This window comes from Rhinolophus sinicus, chromosome 4 (genome assembly GCF_057876585.1).
Source record: "Rhinolophus sinicus isolate RSI-liver-muscle chromosome 4, RSI-T2T, whole genome shotgun sequence".
In the NCBI taxonomy this organism is placed as follows: Eukaryota; Metazoa; Chordata; class Mammalia; order Chiroptera; family Rhinolophidae; genus Rhinolophus; species Rhinolophus sinicus.
In genome coordinates this window covers 44001888-44027439 of record NC_142504.1, presented here as the reverse complement: position 1 = coordinate 44027439, position 25552 = coordinate 44001888, and the positions used below count along the sequence as shown (strand labels likewise).

Genomic DNA, 25552 nt, shown 5'->3' with positions numbered 1-25552 from the left:
ACCTTCGTGGAAACAGTTTTTACTAATTGTTTTTAGAAAACAAGAGTTCCAGATGGGAACCAAAGAGCAACTTTCTAATTTTTAACACATCAAAGAAAATGTTTTTCTTTACTACCAGCCCCATCTTATTATCAACCAACATTCTCTGCTATGACGGTAATGGAAAGGTGTAGTGCAACTGACAGGAACCAGACCTTAAACCTACAGCTTATTCATTTGCTGTTGGGTGAAATGCATCTGCAACCTCAGAAGCTTCTCCCCAAACCAGTTAGAGCTAAAAGGGTGGAGCAATAGCGTGGATCAACGCCGTATCATTTTATGGGCGAGGAAGCTAAGGCCTACAAAAAGAAATGACATCCCCAGTGGCTTATGATTTATTAACATATTCATAAGTATTGGTTCAAAACTTGGCTTGGAAATTTACAGGACACCCTAGAAGTGGGCGGTTATGGTGTAGGGCAGATTTATTTGCGTAGGTGTTTTATTCCCCTTGTCATTTTAAAATATACTCTTTGATACTTTGCCTCACATTTTCTCAGGTTATGAGGAAATCCTTTAAAATGTTCTCTGCCTGTGCAATGTGAGGATGGAAGGAGGGAATGATGGAAGGGGAGGGATAACAGAACGAAGGAAAGACAAACTGAAGGAAGTGACCTCCTATCCTCTCTCCACTCTCCTGATTCCCAGTGTTAACCATCTCTGCTTTCTGTTTCCGCCACGGCTCCATTCCCTTCCCAGCTCCCTCTATTTCCCACAGTCCTGAAGGCCAGCCGACAGAGGTTTACATTTCGAGAACCTTTGCGTGGCTGCCGGAGCTGGGCATGCTCAAACGCCCAAGACGAGCTTTTTTTCGGCTACCAAACTTTGGCAGCTCTCCCACCCATAAACCCGAAGAGGCAAGCGGGTCCGCACAGATCCCTGGGAGTGAGTAAACGGGCAGAAATTATCCCACTCCCGCGGAGGGAGCGAGGGAGGGGAGCTCGTGGACAGTTTGAGGTTCCGCGGGCTCTGCCACGGGGCGCGCGCGGCGGTGACCACCGAGCGACGCGGCGCGGGAGTCAGCGGACCCGCGGGAGCGCGCGCGCCCGTCGGAGGGGGCGCTGTCCGAGGGCACGTGCGTGCGCGGGAGCGCGCTCTGGGAGTGGTCCCGCGGTGGCGGGAGGGGCGGGCAGAGGCGGGGCCGCGGCGGCGCGAGGACGCCGAGCTCTGTCGGGCTTCTCCAGGCTGCAGCGCGACTACGGGTGAGAGGGTGGCAGCCGCTGTGCCCAGAGCCTCAAAACCGGGACTTCGGGGGCGCTGAGGGACGCCAGCAGCGGAACCCGGCCGTGGGGAAGAGCCGCGCGGCGCTGTTTGCTCCTTCGCTTTCCTCGCTCGGTTTAGGAAGTGGGTGGGAGTGTTGTGGCCGGCGTCGGGAGAGAAAGCTTTCACCTGTGTTTCGAGACAGCGCGCCGGACTTGAAGGGAGCGGCGGCAGGCTCTCGCTCCTGGCACCATGGGCTGCACGCTGAGCGCCGAGGACAAGGCGGCGGTGGAGCGGAGTAAGATGATTGACCGGAACCTCCGCGAGGATGGCGAGAAGGCGGCGCGCGAGGTCAAGCTGCTGCTGCTCGGTGAGGGCGGCGGGGCGCCCCGCGGCCCCGGGGGTCGGGCGGGCGGGCTGGGCGCGGCGCGCGGCGGGGGACGCTGCGGGCCCCTCGGCGCTCGGAACCCGGGAGGGGACGTGTCACAGCGGCCGAGGGCGCGTCTCCGAGCGCCCAGGATGGTTCCCCAGCGGGAGCTTGTCTGGGAGGTGCGGAGCGGGGGCGGCTGCCTCTCTCCCGCCTCCTGGCCGGTGAGAACTCGCCGGCCGTGGCGCGGGAGCTACCCGCGCGTGCCTTGGTGTGGACCCCGCGGGGAGCCGAGGAGCGGAGCTTGAGGAGCCCCTTTTTCATTGAAGTTAGCTTAGCTTTATAAAGATAAAGGGGCCTTCGTGACGAGAAAATAAAAGCACCTCCCACCCCGAAACCCTTCGCACATGGTGTCGTGTCGCGGTTGGCGTTTTCCCACGTCAAGAGTGCCACATTTTGTGAAATCAGTGCACCTTTTGTGGGGCCTCTGTGGGATTGAAATGTCTTTCCTGTTAACTTCCTGTGGCGACTCAGTGTTGATGGAACACTGATAACATTTACCTGATGACATTTGCGTGAAGAGGTAGGTAGGCTACTACGCTGCATGCTTGATTCTTGTTACTGTGGGGACCGGGAAACCATCAAAGTTGGGTAACGTTTGCTCCAGTAAGAGAACTCGAGCGGTCAAAACCGATGTGAAGGTACGAAAGGGTTGCGCCGGACAACGGGGTTCTCTCTCCGCTGCCATGGTTTCTGATGAAGGAGATTTTCTGGGTACGACGCCAAGGCTTTTTATTTGTTCTTAGTATTGTGCTCTTGGTGAAACGCTGTGTGGAGGTCTTTTCCGGTTGTTTCAAGGGAGATAACAGAAAGAGAAAGCCAGGGTGTTGACTGAGGGGTACATTAGGAAAATATTGACAGCGAAAGATTTGTAGATGTCTGAGTTAGGTTTTCCTTTTGTTTGCTTGTCCCCCGCCCCCCCCCCGTATCCCCCCCCCGCACACGCTGTAGGTATTTAGGTAGATGAAAGGTTTCTCAGAATCTTCATTTGCACTCCGAGCTATTGCTTTTATTTTTGTAACAGTTATAATAAAAAAGAAATACGGCACAAATCTGTTTTCAGTAAGCTTCTGTTTCATTGGTTTAATGACTGCAGGAAATATGGTTTTTTTTTCTCTCTCTATTACTTGTAGGCTTAGAAGCAGCAAACTTGGCATGACTAAAAGTAATAATGCTCTGAGTCATTTGCAAGCAAACTGTGAAATAACTTTGCATTTTAAAGACCTGGGTGGCTTTCTTCATCCTCACTCCCAACGTAAATCTTTCTTAATGCCGTTTACTAAGTTTATACATTCATGAGAAATACTTTATTTTGCCAAGGTCAGTGTATGTTTTAGTACATTGAGCGCAGAAGAGAAACACCTTGGTATGGAAACATGTAGGTGCTCCTTTTATGAATTGAATGTGCTGTGCTTGACAGAAATGAAACAAAAGGAGGATTAAAAAGTTCTTGCATTTCTGCATTCCTGATAATATCATTTCAGTGTGTTGTAGTTTGAACCAGCCATCTACCATGTTTAAAGCAATTGAAAAATAAGTCCTCTGGTGGTGGTCTGTGCTTTAATTCCATGTATGTGAGAGAGAGATGACTAGGATACAGGTCCAAGGAGTAGGCTTTTCCTCATATTCAGAAGAGATCACTGTTTCTCAGCCTTAGCACTATTAGCATGTTGGGCAGGATAATTCTTTGATGCGCACGTTGTCTTGTGCGTTGTTGGTTGTTCAGCAGTATATTTGGCCTCTACCTGGTTAGATGCCAGTAGCAGCCCCCTTTAACCTGTAACTCTCGGAAATTTCTCCAGATAGTCCCCCAAAAGCCACCTGGGAGCAAAAATTAACCTCAGGCCTAGAACCACTGTTCTAGATTAACAATTAAATAAAGTTGAATGTGTAATGTAGAACCAAAAGTTGCATCTCTACAGCTAACAATAGCGAGAGTTGTGAGAGGTGTAGCAGAGCAGGGATTTTCAGAAGAAATAACGGATTTTTTGATTCTCCATACCAGTGACATTAGAAATATTTCAGAATGGTTTTTAAAATCTGTAGGTAAGAGAATTCCTTCAGCTGTCTTTTCTACCTTTAGTCTTTTTGTTTTTTCCTACATCTCTTTTCTACAGAAATTTTGTCTTGTTGGCCCAGCACTCTTCTTCCTCCCCTCTTTATCTGTCTTACTCTACCCTTTTGCCCAGTTCCAACACCCTAGTTCCTATAAACAGAATGCTGGCTTACTTATTTCATAAATCTTAATCCTTGGAATGTTTGAAAACATTTATTTTTTGACTTTAGCAGTGAAGTGTTGACCTTTGGTTCTTTTTTTTTTGGATGTTTAAGCAGCTCAATAAAATCATTCCCTACAAAACACAGCAATTGAATCAACTAGAAATATAAAATGGTCTCTAGGTAACGCACAACCAATGTCAATTCCATTTACATTAGGTCTTCTTCCTCTTCATTGTTTTTCTCATCAGATGATTTTTTTTTAAAAATTTATTTAAGGCACAGTGCCTCCAAAGTGCATATAAGACAGTGGATTAAGTAATTCATCATATTGCATTTTTTCTTAAGACCTATTATGTTTTTAGACATCTGAGTTCAGAGATTCAGGTACAAGATGCACATTATTAGTAAAAAGATTTTGGTACACGGTGTCTATGATAACTTTTTTTTTTTTTTTTCAGTCTGAGGTATTTTCCTATCCAGTGAATTAGGCCTTTAAAAAGAAAGGACCTAATGTAATCATTGACCTAAAGGAAATTAGGTCAGGGTTTGGGTGTTTCAGGGCTTTAGGTTTAGTTTTTAGATTTTAGCATTAGGAAAACAGTAGTAAATAGAGAAACTTATTTTAAAAAGGAAAGTTTTCTTTCCATTATGCATGGCTAATTCCCTCAGGTGAAAACATTTTTTCATTGTTATATCTTTGAGGATGTTACAATTTATCATCCTTCTAAGGAAAGTATCATGAGGCCTAGCCTGTTGATTCAGTGAGACTATATCATACATATGGGTACATATTAAATATGATATTATAATTTTCAAAGATGTAAGGAGTTAATGAGTAAAATCTCATGAATTAATTCTTCCTAAGTCATTTCACTCTAAAGCTTTGAACTTTTCTTTCACTCTACCTCATTATCCTTCCCTGCATTCCACTCATCCTCACAAGAAAACCCAAATAAAAATCGACACCCTTATCTCCTTCTTTAGCTTGGTTTAAATATTATAGGTGGAGTGAAAGTGAGATGAGGGATTAGATTTCTTTTGCTTGGTAAATATTTTTCCATTACTGCCACCAACCAGCTGTTTGAGAAGCTACATCATTAATCTTTTTTTGCTCCCTTTATACTTGCCCTATGACTTCCTTGGTTGAGAAATTCTGGAATTGCAGGGCTTTTGGGTTTTGCATTACTTGAGCTATTTCCTTAGAATTGGCTCAGGATCTTAGATGTCAGAAAGCCTGTTTTTCTTGAATAAATGAACCTAGGATTTCAACATGGGTTATGTGCTTCTTGCTCACTCACCATCTTGTATTAGCAATTCCTTTGATAGAAGCTACAGGTGGTATTAAAGTATGTTTTAAGAGGGTTGATTTTTTTTTGTATCGTCTGTTTTTCATTCTCACATTTACAATTCCAACTTCTTGTCTGCTTGGCAGCTTCATTCCAGGTTGGCTGTCCTGCTGCTGCTCTTTGCTTCCAGCTGTTCTTTCAACCATAGGTACCATGATAATTCTTTGCTCCGAAACCTTTGTTGATTTCTCCATGGCCTGCAGAATAAAAACTTTTTTCTAGACCTGGCATCCCTCTGTCCTTACACTGTTTTCCTCAGGGCGCTCTCCTCCTCCAAATAGTAACAGTTGGCATATGGTAAAGCAGATTTGGACTCTGGTGTTGCTTAGTCTTACTGCCTGCTTCCCCCACTAGTGTGAGCATGTTAGGGGCAGAGTCTTTATAAGTCATCCTGTATCCCTAACAACCCATTTACTTTGCATCATTGGTTCTTAATTGTGGTAATACCTTGTGTAGAATTAGGACTTACCTAGAATATAAACTTTATTATTTGTCTTTTTCAGTGTCAATGGGAATAAATAGCTACCCAAACAACGTAAACAAAAAAGGAATGGTAATAGTGTTATTATGGCCCAAAATAAGTGCATGGTATCTAAATGCAAATTGTTTGGTTTAAAATTTCTTTTTCCATATTTATGAGAACTTTTAACAGTCATTCTATTATATGATAAATTAGATGAATTAGAGAAAATGACAATGGCTGTTTCATTGGAAGAGTGTGCTTTGTTGCCGTTATAGTGCTATTCCTTGAAACTGTTTTTTGTTAGGACACATCTCACATTCTGATCTTTATTTTGGTCTCTTTTACATGTAAATACAGAGCGTGAGCTTTGCTAAATTTATCCATGATAGGAAATATAATGCCAATATTATAGGATTTAGTAGAAGAGCTTAGAGAATATAATGCCTATTTTATAGGAGTTAGTAGGAGATAATATTTTTAAACCTGAAAAAGATTGCTGTAATTTTTTAAAAATTAAATACCCAACCACAATCTTAATTTTTCTTTTGTTACACATCTCTCTGCTTTGGAAAATTCAAGATACCACAAATTCACATGGGAGGACCTGAATGTATTTGTCACATTTCTAGGTCACATATTTCTTGGTCACATGTTGTGGAATGTAGTTACCCAATGTGTGACTTCCCAGAGTGTGACATTGGTGAAGCTCAGATCCCAGATGGCATTTGAGCCTAATGAAGTAAGGTCGGTTGCACCTAATCTTGTGCTTATTGGGCTGCTTTCTCTCATATCTGGTAAAATACTAGTTGAAAACCTTAACAGAAATAGGGCAGAGATATTTTTTAAATGAATGCTTCTTATGACAACTTAGCGACTCAAAACAATGCTATATATATATATAATTTTTTTTTTTTTTTTTTTTTACCTTTCTGGAGGCCAGAAGTCCAGAAAGGGTTTCGCAGGGTCAAATGAGGATGTCAGCAGGGGATAGTTTCTTCTGGAGGTCCTAGAGGAGAATCCCTTCCTTTGCCTTTTCCAACTTCTATCTGGAGGCTGCCAGCTCTCATGGGCTCATGGCACCTTTCTCCATCTTCAGAGCCTGCAATGGCTGATGGACTCTTTCTCATGTAGCACACTCTCCTGCCTCCCTTTCACTTACAAGGACCCTGTGATGACATTGGGCCCACCTAGATAATCCAGAATAAGTCTCAGCTCAAGATCCTTATCTCTGATCACATCTGCAAAGTTCCTTATGCCATGTAGTGTGACATGTTCACAGGTTCCAGGGATTGGGACACGGGCATGTTTGGGGACTATTATTCTGCCTACCACAATCTGCCCTGTGGTTCCCAAAGATTCATGTCCATCCTGCAAGGAAAATTCATTTACCTAGTATCAATGTCTCCAAAAGTTTTAACCCATTACAGCATCAAGTCAAAGCCCAAAATCTCATCCAACTCTCATGATCTTACTCAGTTATGGGTGAGATTCTGGGTGTAATCCATACTGGGGCAAAATTCTTCTTTATCTGCAACCCAATGGAACTAGGAAACATGTTATCTGCTCCTAGAATAGAATGATGGGACAGGCAGTTATAGACATTTCGGTTCAAAAAGGGAGAAAGTGGAAAGGAACAAGGAGTCATTAGTCTCATGTTCTTTCCAAACTACATTAGGTTTCAAGGCCTGGGAATAAGCCTCTGTGACTCTGCCCCACTTTCTGGGCCGTGGACTCCACCCTGGGAGTCATCCTTTCTTTTTAATGAAAGGTAGCACATGTTTGCAGCTGAGTCATTTTGTTAGCCTCTTTCTTGTCTGTAGAATTATGGTGATTTAACAGCATTCTTTTCATTTTTGTTCTCTCTTAATTTATCTTTTTGCTCTCCCATTTTACTATAACCGGCATAAAAAAACAGGTCACACCTACAGTTTTCTTGGAAATCTCTTCATTTAAACAACTGAAGGACTTAATTCACTTAAACTTTCTGCCTCTGTATACAAGGATCATCTTTCCTCTGGTTGCTAATCACATGTTCCTCCTTTCCATCCAAGCCCTCACCAGTAGTACATTCAAAGTTCGCATATCTATTCCCAGTCTGTTCATGACAATTTAGATATTTCCTAAGATCATATATATTTTCTCTACCATGTTTCTCAATTCCTTCTGAGCTCTCACTAGGAGAGACGTTAACATCTGTATTTCCAAAAGTGTATCAAGGCATTCTAGGCATTTTCTCCTGCTCCTCAAAATTCTTTCGTCCATTGTATAATTCCAAAGCCATTTCCACATACATATATTTTTTAATGTTTGTTTTAGCAGCATCCCATTTGCAGATATCCTTATTAATATCTCATGGGTAACTTTAGGGAATGCGTAATGACTGCAATTTTGTATTCTTCAATCCTTTGTAATTTTTGTGACCATCATGCTAACAGCAAAATTACCAGTTTCTGATGCTTCACATTGAATTCGTGATGTGTTTTTCACTTGAGACGTAGTGTGAAAGAATAAGACTGTTCTTTGTCTTCAGTGAAGTTTTTCCTGACCATCCAGTCTGAATTAGTCTTCCTTCCTCTCCCTTCATAATTACACCATTTTGAAATCTTGTCCCTTTACATTTTTATTGTCTGTTGCGTCTGTGGAGTTGGCTCCATCTCAGCATGAATCTGTCTGACTTGTTTATCACTTACTGGGGTAGTACATAGTTGTCCTTTCATAAACGTTGATTAGATGAATGACAGGTTCAGTGAATGTGCATTAATTTTGACTAGTAGGCCTTCAAAGGATAAAAGTTTCCCGTGTGCCTTGGGTAATTTTAGTGAATTCTGGCCCAATGTATCCCAGTGTATCTCTTTTATATCTTGCTGGTTAGAGTAACTAAGATCAACATTATTCCTAACACATTTTTTTTCTAAAAAAAAAATGGAATTAATTTGGGGGGCCTAAATTCTGTTGCATGATCAGAAAAATATTGTGAGTCTTGGTAAATTAAATGATAGAGTGAAATGTCACTTTTATATTTCAATATTCTGGACACTTTGTTTTCAACAAGATTGTTACAGTGCTACTCCATGTTATTAGATTGCTTTCTTAAAATGCAAATGGTAACAGAAGGAGGCATTAAATATATTCTCACAGTTATCTGTCCCATGGGATGATGATGTGATGGTAAATTTGGCTTTTGGGAGCCCGCAGCGTGCTCAGAAGCTCACCACAGTGTTTTTTTATGTCTTGCTTGTCCTTATGTGGTGAGAATTACCATTGGTGATATTTGCAAAGGGTGTTCTGTATTCTTAGTGTCAGGTTATGCCTTAGGTTTATGAAAACCTTAAGAGAATTTACAAGCTACTTAGGGCAACAAGATATATACACAAAAATAATTCCTCCTATTGGCAAAGAGGGAAGACGTGGTATTTTAATAGATACTAGGAAGGGACCTCTAATATTGGGGTCTCAGTTGTTGATCTTGTGAATTGAGGGGGGTGGGAGCACGCCTCTCAGAGGTGGTTAGAAATCGTTCCGTTTCCTTCATGTGTTTCTGAGCTTACTTTTCGACCCTGATTGGCTGTAAATTCTTACTGTATAGTAACTTACAATTTAGAAGAGACTTGGCTATCTATGAATTTAGTTTTCTTACATTCTCTATGTATAAGGAATTTTATTCCTCCAAGATTTATTTAGCTCTGTAGAGAGACTCTCCAGTTTGGGAAAAGCTGTTGACCCAGAACTCTGGCAATAAAATGTTTTCCTTGAGACCTTGGTCATCTTATCCCAGTTCTTTAACACGTTGCATACGGATCACGAGAATTTTCACGAGGGATTTAAACCCCGCCGTACGCAATGTGTTAAGTTTCAGTTTTCTTTTCTATACATGTCGGATAATGTGCCTACCTCATAGGGCTGGGGGACAAAGGAATTTAATGCATCTGTAGTACTTAGAAACAGGACATGGCACGTAAGTTCTTAACAAATATAAGCTGTTATTATAAATACTTTAGAGGCTCTTTGGGGTGAGCCCTCCTTCTCTGCCTCCTTGTGATTTGATCCATTTATGGTCATAGATATTAAATCCTTTTGTTGGCTCTTCTTAGCAAAGAGTGTACATAGCAAAGTCTTCAAGAAATACAAAATCAATCTTAATTTCTAGTTTCTGATCCCACCATAGCTTCCTCATACCACTTGGATTTCTGTTAACACTGTCCCCACTGGGAATAGACCAGCTAAATATGTGTGCTGTGGTAGGAATTCTAGAGAGAGTGAATTTTAAGTAACTGAAAAACTTCACAGATGATTTAAAAGTAATTTTCTCTCCATTTCATTACTCATTTTTAGAATAAATGCAGTCATTTCCTGCAAACTTTCCTTTTATCTTTCTTGAAATTAAAACAAAGCTGGTATGTAAATTATGAAACATTATTTGAGTTGATTGAAATGAATGTGCCATTTCTCAAGGGAATTTATGATTACTTTCCACAAACTTTAAAACCTTTTGAAATTCCCTGTACTGATGACTCAAAGAGATTCCTAATAAAACTCCAGAATTACCATGAATTTACTTGTAAGAGAGAAGCAGCATCTCTAGAAAAGGAGCAGTAACCTTGACATAGAAACTGCAAAGCACTCCATCTGTAATAATATTCAAAGGACTTAATAATTTTCAAAGGACTCCCTGAAGACTTAGACCTGAATTACCTGGAATTCCTTCTGTTTACCTTGCCTTTTTAAGGACCAGTCCAGAATTATTTTAAATAAGTAAATTTACTTATCTGTATTACATATTTTCTTGTTTGACACGTGGCCTTTTATTTGACGACAGCCTTCCTAGGTATTTAACAGGCGTTAAACCTGTAAGTAAACTGCACTTAAAATCAATATAATAAGAGTTAGAAGAAAATTGCCTTCTTATCAGTAGTTCTGCAGGTAATCTAATTTCAAGAATTACGTTTATTTCTATTCAATTTAAAATTGATCCACCAAGTTCACACAAACTGAGCACAGCAATGTCATCAGCAACCAGATCCAGAAATGTGTGCATGGGATGTGTCGTGATTGCAAAAAGTCGTGATGCTAGTCAGCAAAGTTGCCGGATGGTGCTCCCCAAGTTCAAGGCCAGCACTGAGTACTTGCTCCCCTCATTCAGCCTCTTGCCTCCAGGACCTTTCCGCCCACCCTGGTTCTCTTTACCACCTTCACTTCTTTAAAGACTCCTGTGTCCTGGTCCATAACATTAAGTAGTGCCTGGCATTACCAATAATAAAATCCAAGCAAAACTGTTCATACTCTCCTTAAATAATTGTTAATCTTTCCGTTTTTTCAGCTAAACTTCTAAAAATACTAGTTTGTGTTCCCATTTTTATTTTTCCACTTTTCACTCTTTAAATTGCCTTTTATTTTAAAAATTTGGACTTTTTCAATGATATAGATGTATTGAGAAATATACACTCATGTAACCCACACCAAATTATTTTTTTGCAGAGATAATATCTTGTGGCTGTTCTCTGTCTTCTGGAGTTTCTTTTTATAATTAGGGCGGGCTTCTCCTTCTAACATACATATCTTTAAACCTCTCTCCAGTTTTTTATTTCCTTGTCTTTTCATGCTACTTACATAGCTTATAGTTCACTTTCTTTATTTAGTGAAAACCTAATCTGGCTTTAATATATTGAGGTGTTTGTTTTTTTTTTAAGATTTTATTGGGGAAGGGGAACAGGACTTTATTGGGGAACAGTGTGTACTTCCAGGACTTTTTTCCAAGTCAAGTTGTCTTTTCAATCTTAGTTTTGGAGGGTTCTGTTCAGCTTCAAGTTGTTGTCCTTTCAGTCTTAGTTGGGGAGGACGCAGCTCAGCTCCAGGTCCAGTTGCCGTTTTCTAGTTGCAGGGGACGCAACCCACCATCCCTTGCGGGAGTCGAACCAGCAACCTTGTGGACTCCAACCAACTGAGCCATCTGGGAGCTCAGCTCAGCTCAGCTCAAGGTGCCGTATTCAATGTTAGTTGCAGGGGGCGCTGCCCACCATCCCTTGCGGGACTCGAGGAATCGAACTGACAACCTTGTGGTTGACAGCCCACTGGCCCATGTGGGAATCGAACCGGCAGCCTTCGGAGTTAGGAGCATGGAGCTCTAACCGCCTGAGCCACCGGGCCGTCCCTAATATATTGAGTTTTTAATCAATGGTGACATTTTTACTTCTAGAAAGTATTTCTAATTTTTCTTTTAAAAATTGTTTATTTTTATATTTTCTAGGTTTTACCAAAACTCACTTTCATCATACCATACTTATTGCACAGTCTTTTTGTGAAAAATTTATTATTTGAGGTCTTTGGGGTACTGCTACTTGACTGTGTCTCATGGTAGGTAGATTGTGTCTCTTGTAACTTTTTCTTGTGAGCATATACTAACCAGCACATTGTCTGAGGGAATTCTGCCCACCCTAAGTCAACTGCAGTTTTCCTTTCAGTCTTGAGGGTTGAGGGTGGAGGGTACGTTTATTTCTAACTTACCTTAACTAACACACTATTCCAAAACTGAAGGCATCATCTCTCACCCCCTTCTTCAACCACTTGCTCCTTCATGTTTTCTCTTTCTTAGTTGGTGGCACCACCCATCCTTGACTTACTTGCCTTCACACACAATTGTCATAATCTCCAGTGACTTCATTTTCTAAGTATTTTACTTATTTTCCTGCCTCATGTTTTATCATCCAGTGACACTGAACGTAACTGTTTCCTTCTGTTCCTGTGCAATTTTTTGCCGCCTTCCAATCTTTGCTCATATGGTGTGTGTGTGTGTGTGTGTGTGTGTGTGTGTGTGTGTGTGTGTGTGGCGGGGGAGGGTCTCCCAGTCGTGTTCTGGGCATCCTCACTGACTTCCATCGTGCCTTTTCCCTGGCAGCCAGCTACTTTCTTGCCTGCTGGCATCTACTGCTTAAGTGTGAGTATCCTTCTTGGTCCATGAAGGACCATGTCTTTTACTGTCTTGACCCTTTTTTTGTCTCTCATGGATGCTATGGACTTCCCAGTCTCTGTTTTCCCTGGCAGCCCTTTGCTGAAGAGACAGTATGTGGCAGCCAAGCTCTTAGCTATCTTGAGTGTTCTGCCTTCTCCGGTCACCTCCAGCATATGGAAAATTATTATATGTTGCATCCATTCTGCGGTGGTGCCAGGGTGCTGGGGAGAGAGGAGCTCAGGTGTTCCCTCCGCTTAACCACACCGTTCCACCAATTCTCCCAGGATCCCAAATAGGACCCTCTGCCTTTAGCAATCTCTTCATTTTCCCTGGCATGCCATTCACCTCTGAAGCATCGTCCAGAAGAGGAGATCAGGAGAGGGATGTCTCCCTGCCTGCCTTATCCCCATCTGCCTTCTGCAGCTTCTGCTGGACCACTGATTACTCTGTGGCTGCCAGATTTATGGGCTGACCATGTGATACCAGGAAAGTAAGCCTCTGTACTCGTCCATTTTTATCTGGATGGCACTAATGCACCCTATCTGCCTCTTTTCCCATTATTGATGTAAATGCAGAGGATTAAAAAAAAACATGAATTTTCAAAATATTCCTTGCATTGCATTCTCTGTTATCTTTACATTTCTGCTCTGAAGTTACATTGTTTTCATAATTGTCCTTATTGTATGTTCTTGCTACTCCACATGTCCTCACCTCATTTTCCTAAAGCAGCTCTTAAATGTTCATACGCACAGGAATAAGTTGTAATCTTTTTAAATGGAGTTTCTCATTCAGTAGGTCTGGGTGGGCCTGAGGTTCTGCATTTCTCAGGCTCCCAGGGGATGCCCTTGCTGCTGACCCACAGGCCGGTCCATATGCCAGCGGCAGAGCTCTGGACTAGGTGATCTTCCTGGGTCTTTCCCGTTCATCCATTTCGTGAGCATTTTTCAAGACGTATCTCATCTTTGCTATATTCATGAAGCCTCCCATAATCTTATTGATAAAATATTCAAAACAGTGCCTTGTATGAAGTAAGCACTCGTTATGTTTTACACGTTCACGTATGTAATGCCTAGCACATTATTATATAAACAACTTAAATGTTCATCTGGAATCTTGTTTATAGTGCGTTAAACTATTTCATTATCTTGCATGGAAACGTGCTTCCTGGAGAGTGATCAAACTTTGATTATTGATCGATCACCTGTGTATGTAGCGAGAGTTTTTAAAGTGCATTTCTTCTTTTGAAGATACGATTATTCAGATCAGGTTCAGTGTGACCTTATAATAATGTTTTTATGAACATTTTCATCTGGTAATGTTCATGATGAAATTCCTTTGTCAGAAATAAATAAAAAGTGATTGCAAACTCTTAGAAAGTTTACAATCATTGGACTTGAAATAATTGATGATGCTATTTTTATATAACCTCAGTTCTCCTAATTTATATGCACATACAGCAGAATTTCTGTTGCCTTTAAAGGGAATTCTGATCTTAGAAAACTGTCCTTCACGTAACTATTTACTGACAAGTACCTACAAAATATGCAATAGTTTGTGTCATTTACAAAGTCTAGACTAAAGTTGTAACAGTAGATTGCATTAAAGTATGAAACAATCTTGGATATATAGTCTATAATCCATTATTAGCAGAAGAAATATATTCAGAAGATTACTGTAAGAACAGAAATGCTTTGATTGAATGGTTCAGTGTGAGGCACACACATATTAAGGTTTAGAAACGTATAGTACACTAAACCTTGAAAATGCAGCAAATTAAATGATACACTATTAAAAACCATTTCACAGTATGAAATACTTTTGTGATTAAATACAGCATAAATGTTCTTTACTTTCTGCTTCCATCATAGTATCATTAGCTGCTTGGGCTTACTTTAAGTGAGTTATGACATCTGTTTCTTATGAAATGTGTAAATTCATTCAACAAATATTTGTAGAATTCCAGCCCTATGGCCTGCATTATTTGGGAATGGAACAATCTTTGGGAAACTGATATTAATTCAAATAGGAAAAAACCCTTTTTAAGCATTAGATAAAAGCAATATGGTTATTTTGGCTTGTTTAGTTATAAGTTTAAGTACAAAAAATTGGTTCTGGATTTTATTTCTCTCTCCCATTTGTCTTAGTATGCCTTTGTAGTAGATCATTTTAACTTTGTTTTGGATGATTGCATTTTATATGTTAGGTTGAATTTTATTGCTTTTTGCCAAGAGCTGTTCAAAAACTTTCAGAGCAAAGAATAAATAATGAGCTGTGCAGTAGCTTAGGCTCTGCACGTGCAGATGCTTAGTGTTTCAGGACGAATATCCTAAAAAGTCACCAGCCGAGAAATGTGGTCCCTGGTAGTCACATCTGAAATAACTTAAGCTCTAATGTAAAAGTAACTAATATAAAGACAGTGATTCTGAGAAATACAAAACTGTTAACAGACTCTTAATAGTGGCTACCTTTGGAGAATCAGTCAGTAAGACTAAGGCTTTATAATTCAGAGACTTGGCGTAGATTTTGAATTAGATTAAGTGTTTTTGGATGTTTTTGTTCATCAGTGCACACATGTTATTTAAAACAACAAGAACAAAACATTAGAAAATCAAGCATCAGAATGAATCTGTCATATAAGCAATTTAAGTTTTTCTGAATAAAGGTACAAAATGCCATGAGGAATTTCTACAGTGAATCCATATACACAGGGGAATAGGTTGAGAGCTGAACTTTAATATTTTTAGAATTATATTCTAGAAATCATTTGACATAATAGTATGTTTGACAGTTAAGATTAGATATTTAGATTTATGATAGTTTTAATTAATATTTGGGTAAATTTTCAACCAAGATAGCCAGCTTATTTGATAAAACATTTTGAGGAACAATATAGAGGTGTAACATACTTGTCATTTTTTCCAATACCTGTAGTCTGTGATTGAAGAAAGGTTGGTTTTTGATAATGTATGTGTCATTTACATTTGCTACATTTTTAAGATTTAGTGTACTCTGAGTTTCTAAACCTTGATATGTGTGTTCCTGAAATTGAAGCATTCAGTCAGAGCATTTCTGTTCGTATAGCAATCATCTGAATATATTTCTTCTAATAATGGATCATAGAGTATAGATCCAAGATTGTTTCCTACTTTAATGCAATCTACTGTTACAACTTCCATGTAGAGACTTCGTAAGTGACACATTCTGCAACCTTCTTAGGCATAAAATATTCACAAAGTGTTTTCCTTCCATCTAGCTATCTCTGTTTTGCTAATTTTATATTTATTGTTTATATGTCATTCTCTTAATGAATTGGCTTCTGTGCTAGTAGATATGGTAAATAACAGTAAATGTGCGCAGAGCACTTCTGTTTTTAGGGAGGGCTCTTTCCATGCTAGGAAGCCACGCTCCGCAAGCTGGCTGTAGCCAAGAGGGCAGTACACAGAAGGCTCCGCGGAAACCTGAAGCTGACATGCCACTCACTACCTTAAGCTCTTTAGTTTTTCAAAATCAGACAAATCCGACTGCCCGTCTCAACTTTTGCTCCAAGCTATGGAGTCCTGGGTCGTTGTCAGGTGAAAATTGGGCTACCTTTTGCTCAAGTATTCAGTCCTCTCTGGTTGGGACAGCTGTGATTGGAGAATAGCGTAGGGTCGCTGAGCCTGCTCCTCAGAAAAGCCTAGGAAAGGGCTGTCAGGCTGTTTTTTAAAAGTCTGATGCCACTTTCAAATCCCTTATATATCCTGGATCAGAAAATAGTTTACTGCCTTTTAAACAAAGAAGTGGCTTTTTAAAACTACTCTGTTCGTGATGATGTACGTGTTCATTGTCCCATATGTTTTGGGTTGTTCAATCTTGAGACTGATCCAAGAATTACTGGCGTTAATATCTTAGTTTGACTTGAATATCCTTAGTTAAATGGGGCATAGGAAGAACCTATAGGTATTGCTCTCTTTTGTTGTAGTATTTAATTATTTTCAAGTGTTGATGCTCTGATTTTAAAGTATTATCTATGCACTTTGGACGTTTGGGAAAATAAACCTTTGAGTTTCTTTTCTCTATGCATTTTGAGTAGTTGACATGATACTGTGTATGTATGTAACTGCACTTTTTTTTTGGCTTAAATGTTTACCTGTTATTAAACATTTCCTGTAAATCACAAGTTTAGTGATTATATAGTAATCCACTTTATAGGTGTGCCATAAGTTATTGGTCACACTGATGTTGAAAATTGAGATCTTCCAGTTTTAGAATTATATATTATGCTACGATGATCATATTTTATGCATTTGCCACTGCCTGTATTCTGATTATTTGCTTAAATTACTGGGTTAAAGGTTTGAAGTGTTTTAAGGCTTATGGGTACAGATAGCTTGCTTTCCTCAAATGTTCAGGTGGTACTGAGGCTGCTCTTTCACCTCATTCTCATTAGCATCCAGTGTTCTTGTAATTATGTTTACTGAACTGATGGATAAAGTGGCTTCACATTGTTATTCTAATCTGCAATCTTGGATTTGCTAAAGGGTAGTATAAGGACTTTCTATTCTAAAGAAATTAATCTGGTCCATTTTGAGATTCATCAGAACTTGTCCTGTAATACTTTGCCTTCTTGTGTATATTTTCCCCCACTTCTGTGTTTCTTGATTTAGTTACTTTTTGACACACAGCTTTACTTGTTGGCTTATATAACTATGCCTTGAGTGATTTTAACGAATAATATTTTTATATTCACTTAATTATACATGCTTTCAGGATATACAACCTAAGAACGTTTTTGTCAGAATTAGAGACGAATTTCTTAAACCAGAGGAAAAAAATGCAGACTATAATCAACAAGGTTGATAAATTCATGTTAACATTGATGACATATGCACCATAACAAGTAGGGCAGAAAGTGTACCGTATACCATATACCACCAATTGTCATGGAAGTGCGAAATAAATGAGATACCATTTCACACTTATCAGAATCAGACAATACCGAATTTCTGACTTGGACAACTTTAATACACTAGCGGTGGGAGCATCAGTTGGTAGAACCGTTTTGAGTAATGTTTTGTCCATATCTGGTAAAGATACACATCCTTTGGACCCAGCAATCCCACTTCTAGGTTCAAACTCTAGAGAAAGTGTTGCACTTGTACCAAGCAAGATGTTTCCTGCAGAATTACTAGTAATAGCAAAATTTGGAAATCTAAATCATTCATCATCAGGAGAGAATAAATAAGAGTATAGATTAAAAATGAAATGCTATATACAACTATACAAATGAAATATTACACAGAGAAAGTGAATGTACGGTAAATCTCAGTGACCATGTGGTTTAATATGCACTTCGCAGAATATGCTCTATGACATATTCATATAAAGTTAACACTTTGTAAGCGGGCATTTTCCCGCCAAATCGCATCGTAACGCGGGGCTTTTTTGACATTTTCTCGCCAAAATTAGACTTTCTGTAAAATATTCATATCTTTCGATCTATTTGATATTTTTCTATGAAACTTTCAGTGTTTTAGTTTAAAAAGAGGTCTCTATTTATTTACTTTGCAAAATTTTTGCCGGTTCCAAAATGATATGACGAGTTTACTCGTTTCCCGCAAAAAATGTGTTAAAAAAATCTTCAAGCTATGCCATATGTTTATAGGTACAAACATATAGAGCAAAAGTATAAAGAAATGCATGGGGAGGGTAAACATCGAATTCACAGTGCTGGTTAATTCTGAGACGGGACAGAGAGAGAAGTGGGTGAGGGAGAGAAATATCAGGGTGTTTAGTGTTTGAATTCTTAACCAGGGTGCTGGGTACACAGATGTTTATTCTCTCATTTTCTAGATATTTTTGTAAGACTGAACTATTTCATAAGTAAACAAGTTTTGCTGTTGTAGGCTAATCCATGTCAATTTGGGATATTCTTTTTTTGTGCTTTCACATCCCGTCATTTTCCAAGCTTTGCTTACTCTCATTTCCTTTGCCTTGTCCATCATCCTCTTCTTTCAGTGTTCACGTTATCTACTGTAGTTCCCTCCTACGTGGTCTGACCTGCACACTTTCTCCTCTTCATTCTAAATTCATCCTCCTGAATGACACTTTTGATCTTACCAGTAACTGCTCAGAAATCTGCGGTAGTTCCAATTAAGTTCAGAGTATCCCTGTTTGTTAACATGCTCTTCAAGAGCCTCTGGTTGGGCTTCCACCCTGTCCTTCTGTGTTTCCCGTGACTGTCCCTTGACAGCTCTCAGTACTTCCGGGGCTTTCCTATTGTGGTGCTCATGCCCTTTCTCTTTCCAGGAATACCCTTCCAGTCTTATTTCCAGCCCTGCCCATGTATGTTTATGAGCAGACTTTGGGACAGTTTTTATCAAAATTGAATAATACCTGGATCCTTAATAAAGAGAAAACACTTCTTATAAATTCCTAATATTGATTTAAATATATTACAGTATCACTTACATATATATAATTATGCAAACACATAATTAGGTCTAAAAATCATACATTTCTTACTCCTAAGCAACCACAAAGCCAAAAAATGACAAACAAAACTACAAGCTATAGTTTTCATTGACATGTCTTGCTCTGTGCTGATTGTAATATAAATCAGGTATAGACTGCCTTTGCATTTGGTATGCCTACACAGCCAAATGCCATAAGATGTCTCAATTCTCTCCTCCCCTTTCTCTAATTGAATTCTTGCAAAACCCTCATTCCTGTGGTGTTCCCATCTTCATTGGAATAAATGCGTCATTGAGGCGTCGTGTGTAATATGAATCATAAGGCTCAATAGTGTTCCCACCAAGTAGCTTGATTTTACATGTAGAAAAAAAAAATATATATATATATCTGGACCTAAATGGAGCTATCATTCAATAAGTATTAAATGAGCTATTATCTGCTATGGGCTGTGTCAAGTAGGTGGGTCCAAATATGCATCAAACATGGACCCTGCCCTCAAGGAGATTAGTGGCAAAATAAAACAAAAGGGAACATTATGGGAAAGATAAATGCGGGAGGTGGGATTTGAACTTACTAGGCAGTTTCAGGTTCAGAGCTGTCAACCATTCAGCCTTTTAGCTACTCAAGGGCACAAGCAGGAAGACTAGGTCAATCTGTTTATTTTGAGTTGATTTCTCTCCTTTTATATATGCTGTTCTTTCTCCTTTCATTACCTTTACCATTTCTTTTTCATGGACCCAATTTCCTTAAATTTTCTAGAACTAAGGAAGGTAATATTAACCTCATGTTACAAAGTAGGAAATTAAGACTTAGGTACGTAATTTACTCAAGGATCTACGACTAGGAAGTGGCCAGGCTGGATATTGTATATCTCCTCATCTAATTCCAGGTTCTTAACCCTCTTGGTGTATATACTGCCTGTCAGTACCTTCTTACGCTTGGATCTAAAAAGTAAGGGTCTAGCCTTACGTTATTTCACTTGGGCTTTTGCATTTGTGAAATTTTCCCTATTAGGAGGACAGGGCCTGGTAAAGAGTATACATTCAGTAAATATTGGTTGAATAAATTAATTAACAATTATATCTTATGTTGAAAGAATAACTTAAACACTAATATTAACTGATATACATAATTAGGTATTTTAACTGGATTTAGGGGAGACCAAATCACACACATATACATTAAAAGAGTGTTTTGTGTTTTTAAAACAATGAGTAGGAGAGATCAACTTCAGGATATAATCTGGGGTTAGTATAGATTCGTTCTCACACCTCTTACATCTGTTATGTCTAGGGCTGAAGTATTTCAAATAAAATTATTTAAAAAAAACTGATGCAATTAAATATCCAAAATCTTTGAAGAGTTAATTATACTTGCTATGCTATATTTACCAAAGGAATAACGTAGACTGTTATATTTTAGAAAGACTTTTTTCTACATCAGTGACTTTCCCATTCACCAAGGTAACTGAAATAGTAATTTTGAAAGAATATTATACAATGTAAAATCTACCCCTGTCATTGACATGGCTGCTCTGCCTGATGAAGGGCACAGATTGAATTAATCAAGCTTGTCATGTCTAATGTACTCTTCAAGAAGCAAAAGATTCATTTTAACTTTACATTCTTTTTTCCTTTGATATAGACATAGTACGTGGTTTAACAACCCTAATTTGGGTTATAAATGTATATCGTAAAAATTTGTAAGCTATAATTAATGCTTGTATTAATAATTTTATAAATGTATTTGAACAGTGATGTCTAATTATTGAATTGGAATTAAAACCATTTCCATTTCTACAGGTTATTCAGTAATATATTTGGGGGTATTTTTGCTCTGGTACTGTATAAGAAAAACATGATTAATAAACAAATCAGAGGTGCCTGGGATAGGATGCTCGTTCCTACCAAAATGCTAAAATATTGTAAATATACAAAGGAGTGTTTTTGGTCAGCTTATTTTGAGGAATCATATTTCTTGACGGTCTTAAATATTCTGAAATATGGCCCTAGATACTTTACTCCAGAAGCCCTGAAAAAGAGCTACATCATTTATTTGTGCATGGCCAAGGAGAGGAAACAGTTTTTAATGAACTGAAAGTAATCCTTTTCTGTCGTGCATTTAGAAGATTGTCTAGCTTTCTTAATTTTAACTTTTGTGACTTCTACTTTGTTTCTTTTAGTGTAATTTCTAGAAATATTTCAGGTGGTTAGCTTACATAAGTCACTGTGGAAATCAGGTTTATATACTTACTAAACTGATTTTTTAAAGAAAAGTAGGGAGGTGCACATTTATTTTAATTGTTGTATATGGTTATAATGTCTTGTGTTAATTAATTGAGTTCTGGATTGTAAATGTTTTGCTAAGGGTGTGTTTTTAAACCTCTGCGAATTTGGTGAATTTTGTACTTGATGCAGTTATGATAAACTAGGATTGAACTTGGTGCAGAAGAACTTGAAAATAAAGCTTTAATCTTCCCCAAACTCTTGGAAGTTTGCCCTGGAAAGAGTGGCGGGGATAGGGTGATAGATCCCAATTCTGTGAACTCTTGTGTATACATTAATTCTAGACTGAAGTTATCTGCAGCTTTTATTTTTTGTTGGGTACTTCTTGGATAAACAAGCTTCTACATAATTTATATTCTTTACTAGAGGAACTTTATTTAGGTTCATGGTTGACAAATAACAGCTCAGTTATTAAATCACTTTTAGGATTGTTTTCTTTATTTATAGTAAAGTAAATGATGGGTACATTTTACATTTAAGAGAAAGTATAACTATCTCTTGAAAATGGTATTTTCTCCATGTTGCAAGAACTTAGAATGATTTTGATGATTGTAACTAGAGCTTTGGCCCCAGCAATAGCTTTCTGGGCTGTGCTCCAGAATTATATGTGGGTCTAATTGTGAAAGACTTGGATTTGCAATTTGCTAGGTTACAGATATAATATTTTGAAAAGTAGGTTATTTTTATAAAATATAGTTTCATCTTTAATGAGAAACATTATTGCACTAAAAATACCTTTTTACATGTTATGGAAAAAATAAAATAATATATTTGTTATTCTTGATTGCCTTTCAGCTTGCTCTTGAATTCATTTTTAAGTGGATTGTCTATAAATGTTGTATTTCGAACTAAATTATTGACTCAGTAAGTGGGAATATGCAACTTCGAATTATTGAGCTTAGTAAAAGTTAAATGCTTTTAATAAAGTCTCCTTACATTAATAAGGAAAAACCATTCAGAGTTGATATTAATGAAATGTATGGATTATTTTGTGTGTGTTTTTATATTTTAATCATAAATGGTTTTTTCTTGAAAAAAGGAAACAAAATTTTCTTTGACAGTATTACTATCAGTTTCAAATTCTACACTTCTATCAGACATGTATAACACATAAAAATGTTTTGTTTTGGGTTTTTTTGGTGTGTTAGGTCTAATACTCAAAGACTAGTGATTTCAGAATTTGGTTTTAGGTGTGTTGTTTTTATTCTGAAATCAAATGATTTTATCATGGTTAAACAAAAACTATGTGATTACTTTCTTTAAATACATTTTCTGTAGTCTAGTTTTCAAGACTTTGTTCTCTTAGTCATTTAGGTGTCAAAGTCAGTGAGTAGGCTGGTGTCTTTATTATTAAAGATCAGTGATTATAATTGAGGTTTTGAAATTTTAAGTAGCAATGGCATTCCTGAAAGAATGATAACAGTTATGCACGTAGATGTTTAAGGAAAAAAAAAATTTGGTGTGTCACTGAGCAGACTATTAGGAAGCTAATGTACATATGAAAAGGCAAGTCTGCCTCTCTTCCTGGTGACATTTAAAAGAGCTGTTGGAGCAGGCCTTAGCTGTGGAGGATGCCAGGTTCATTCACACAATTCTCCCATTTTCCCGTCTTAAATACATTGGTTGCATTCAGTAAGCGCTTACTGTTTGCTTACCATCTGTCATGCATCCTGTTGGAAGAAGACCAGGAAAGAGGAGGTTCTTATCCCTTGGATCTAATGGTGAGTGAGAGATTTAAGGGCTCCTTCTGTAAGGTGAAACTGTTCCCCAAGTATCTAACAGTACACTTATTTCTAAAGGAGGACTTTTGAGTACTGAAATTAAATCGTTTCTTTCTGAAACTCTTACTGAGGTGTTTCACACTTAATTAGTATGCTTAAGTATATAAATAAGTAAATCAATATTTAACAATGTTTCTGGATATGTAGTTAATTTTTGCTGTATCAAAGAGTGTGACCATTAAATAAAATGTAACAGTGCAAATGGTGAAACATTATTTTCTCACTGTGCACCAGGCTACTCTTGTCACCCTCAGGAATGCATCCTTTTCGAATTGCTCCAAGTCCATCTTGGGATCTGTTAGGGGGAATCTCCAAGCTGTGTTTGCTCTTGGCTTTCACATGGACTCCATCCTTTTCCTCCACTCTTGTTGTGGCACAGTGTGATGTCTTCTGAAGCTGTTGAGGTCGGAGGTGGCCTAGCTTCAGTCACTGCTCGCCCCGGACGTGCTGGGAGGCCGGCGCCCAGGTGTGAGTTCGCTGTGCCTGGCTTGTGGCCTCACTGAGTCTCTTGTGATGTTTCCCATGTCAAGTTTAGGGTACTGTCCTCGGTCACAGCTGCTGGCACCATTTCTGGTGCCTTGTCCTCTCTGTTCCACAGGGGCTTTTGTGAAACAGTTCTTTTTAGGTTTTACTTACTTTTTTATTGCAGTGCCCTGGAGCCCTGTTCTGGCCCGGGTGGGCTTGATTGATGGACACCGTGCTAAGAACCATAGCTCTGAGGCTGGTCCTTTGATTTTGATCCAGACTGTGTAGATTGACTCCTCCTCACCCCCTATTTTTTAAAAATACTGTCTTTTAAATGTCTAGAAAAACCTAAATCCTGGATGACTACAGCTCAAAGTTCAAGCGGTACGCTCAGTGGGTGTTCCATAGCAGACACTTAAGACATTTCTAGTTACAGTCGTCTTTTTCAGCTGTTAATGTTTTGAAATACACTTTATTTCCTATTTGGATGGCTAAGAATCTTTGTTGTGGTTATCTCTGTGTAGATTTTCTCTGTTTCACTTTTCTGTGCTAAAAGATCGTAGTCTTTTTATTTGGGGGGTGGGTATTGGGGAACAGTGTGTTTTTCCAGGACCCATCAGGTTCCATGTCAAGTTGTCTTTTTTTTTCTTCAATCTGGTTGTGAGGGGCACAGCTCAGCTCCAAGTCAAGTCCTTGTTTTCAATCTAGTTGTGGAGGGTGCTGATCACTCGCCCATGTGGGACTCGAACCGGCGAACTTGGTGTTACGAGCACCGCACTCTAAGCACTGAGCCAACTGGCCGCCCACCGGAGGCTCAGCTCCAAGCTCAAGCCGTTGTTTTCAATCTAATTGCGGAAGGCGCAGTTCACTGGCCCCTGTGGGATTCGAACCCGCAACCTTGTTAAGAGCTCCCACTCTAACCAACTGAGCCATCTAGCCACCCCAAGATCCTACCGTGTTTCCCTGAAAATAAGACCTACCTGGTCCATCAGTTCTAATGCAGTTTTTGGAGCAAAAATTAATGTAAGACCCAGTATTATATCCTATCATATCGTATTATTATTATATAAGACCCAGTCTTATATTAAAATAAGAACAGGTCTTATAAATTTTTGCTTCAAAAGACACATCAGAGCTGATGGTCCAGCTAGCTCTTATTTTCGGGGAAACACGGTACTCTTGATATGGCAGAATTTTGTTTGAATCTCAATTTCAACACTTTAACTGGTGGGATGACCATGGCACTCTTCTGAATTTCTGGGGAACTGAATCTCCACATCAGTGAAATGGGCAGAAAACATCTGTCTCATGGGGACTGTTTGGAGGAAATGTGGCAGGTGCTGGGCACTGTCGGGTGCTCATTATGTGATAGCTAATGTTGACCTCCCTGGATTGGTTGGATCACTTATTAACCGTCAGTACATAAATGAATCCCTTCTGTTGCTTTGCGTCATAGATCTGTGCTTAGACACAGTTCTATCGAGCAGATATTCCCTGTGGCCTCTGGAAGATGACTGCTTCTCTTTTAAATGGTCCCTCCAACACCCCACAAGTGACTTTTACAAATTATAGCTAGCCCCCTTTTTTAGGTTAGCTCACTGCAGACCGTTTTTCTTTAAAATTGGGGAAACATTAGGATGGTTTATGATGTGAGCATGTGGCAGTCAGCAAAGTGTAGATTAAAACACAACAGTACACAGAGCCCAACCTCTCTGTAGTTCCCTGGACCTCAGTTTGATTAAGAAAAATGAGAGGAATGAACCAGGTGATCTTGTAAGAACTTTTTCAAGTTAAAAAATAAAAGTCTGTTTTTCTGTAAGACAAGAACTACTGTGCTGGACATTGTGTTTTAGAGAGGTGGTTTGCATATACGTAGGATTTATCCTGGTATTCCCATCATGGAATAAGTTAAATGTTCAGGAGAAAC

At 39.0% G+C, this 25552-nt stretch overlaps 1 protein-coding gene across 2 annotated transcripts in view; it reads left to right on the top strand.

The window, feature by feature from the left end:
- Positions 1-908: 908 nt before the first annotated feature.
- GNAI1 (G protein subunit alpha i1) overlaps positions 909-25552 on the top strand; it is an 83063-nt gene continuing 58419 nt past the window's right edge. The window contains exon 1 of one of the 2 annotated variants that reach the window (XM_019713052.3): positions 909-1609. In XM_019713052.3, the coding sequence (XP_019568611.1) occupies positions 1492-1609 (118 nt within the window). In that variant the 5' untranslated portion in view covers positions 909-1491. Of the gene's footprint in view, positions 1610-2111; positions 2190-25552 lie in introns of those variants that run through there. The other variant, XM_074340655.2, reaches the window with a different exon arrangement.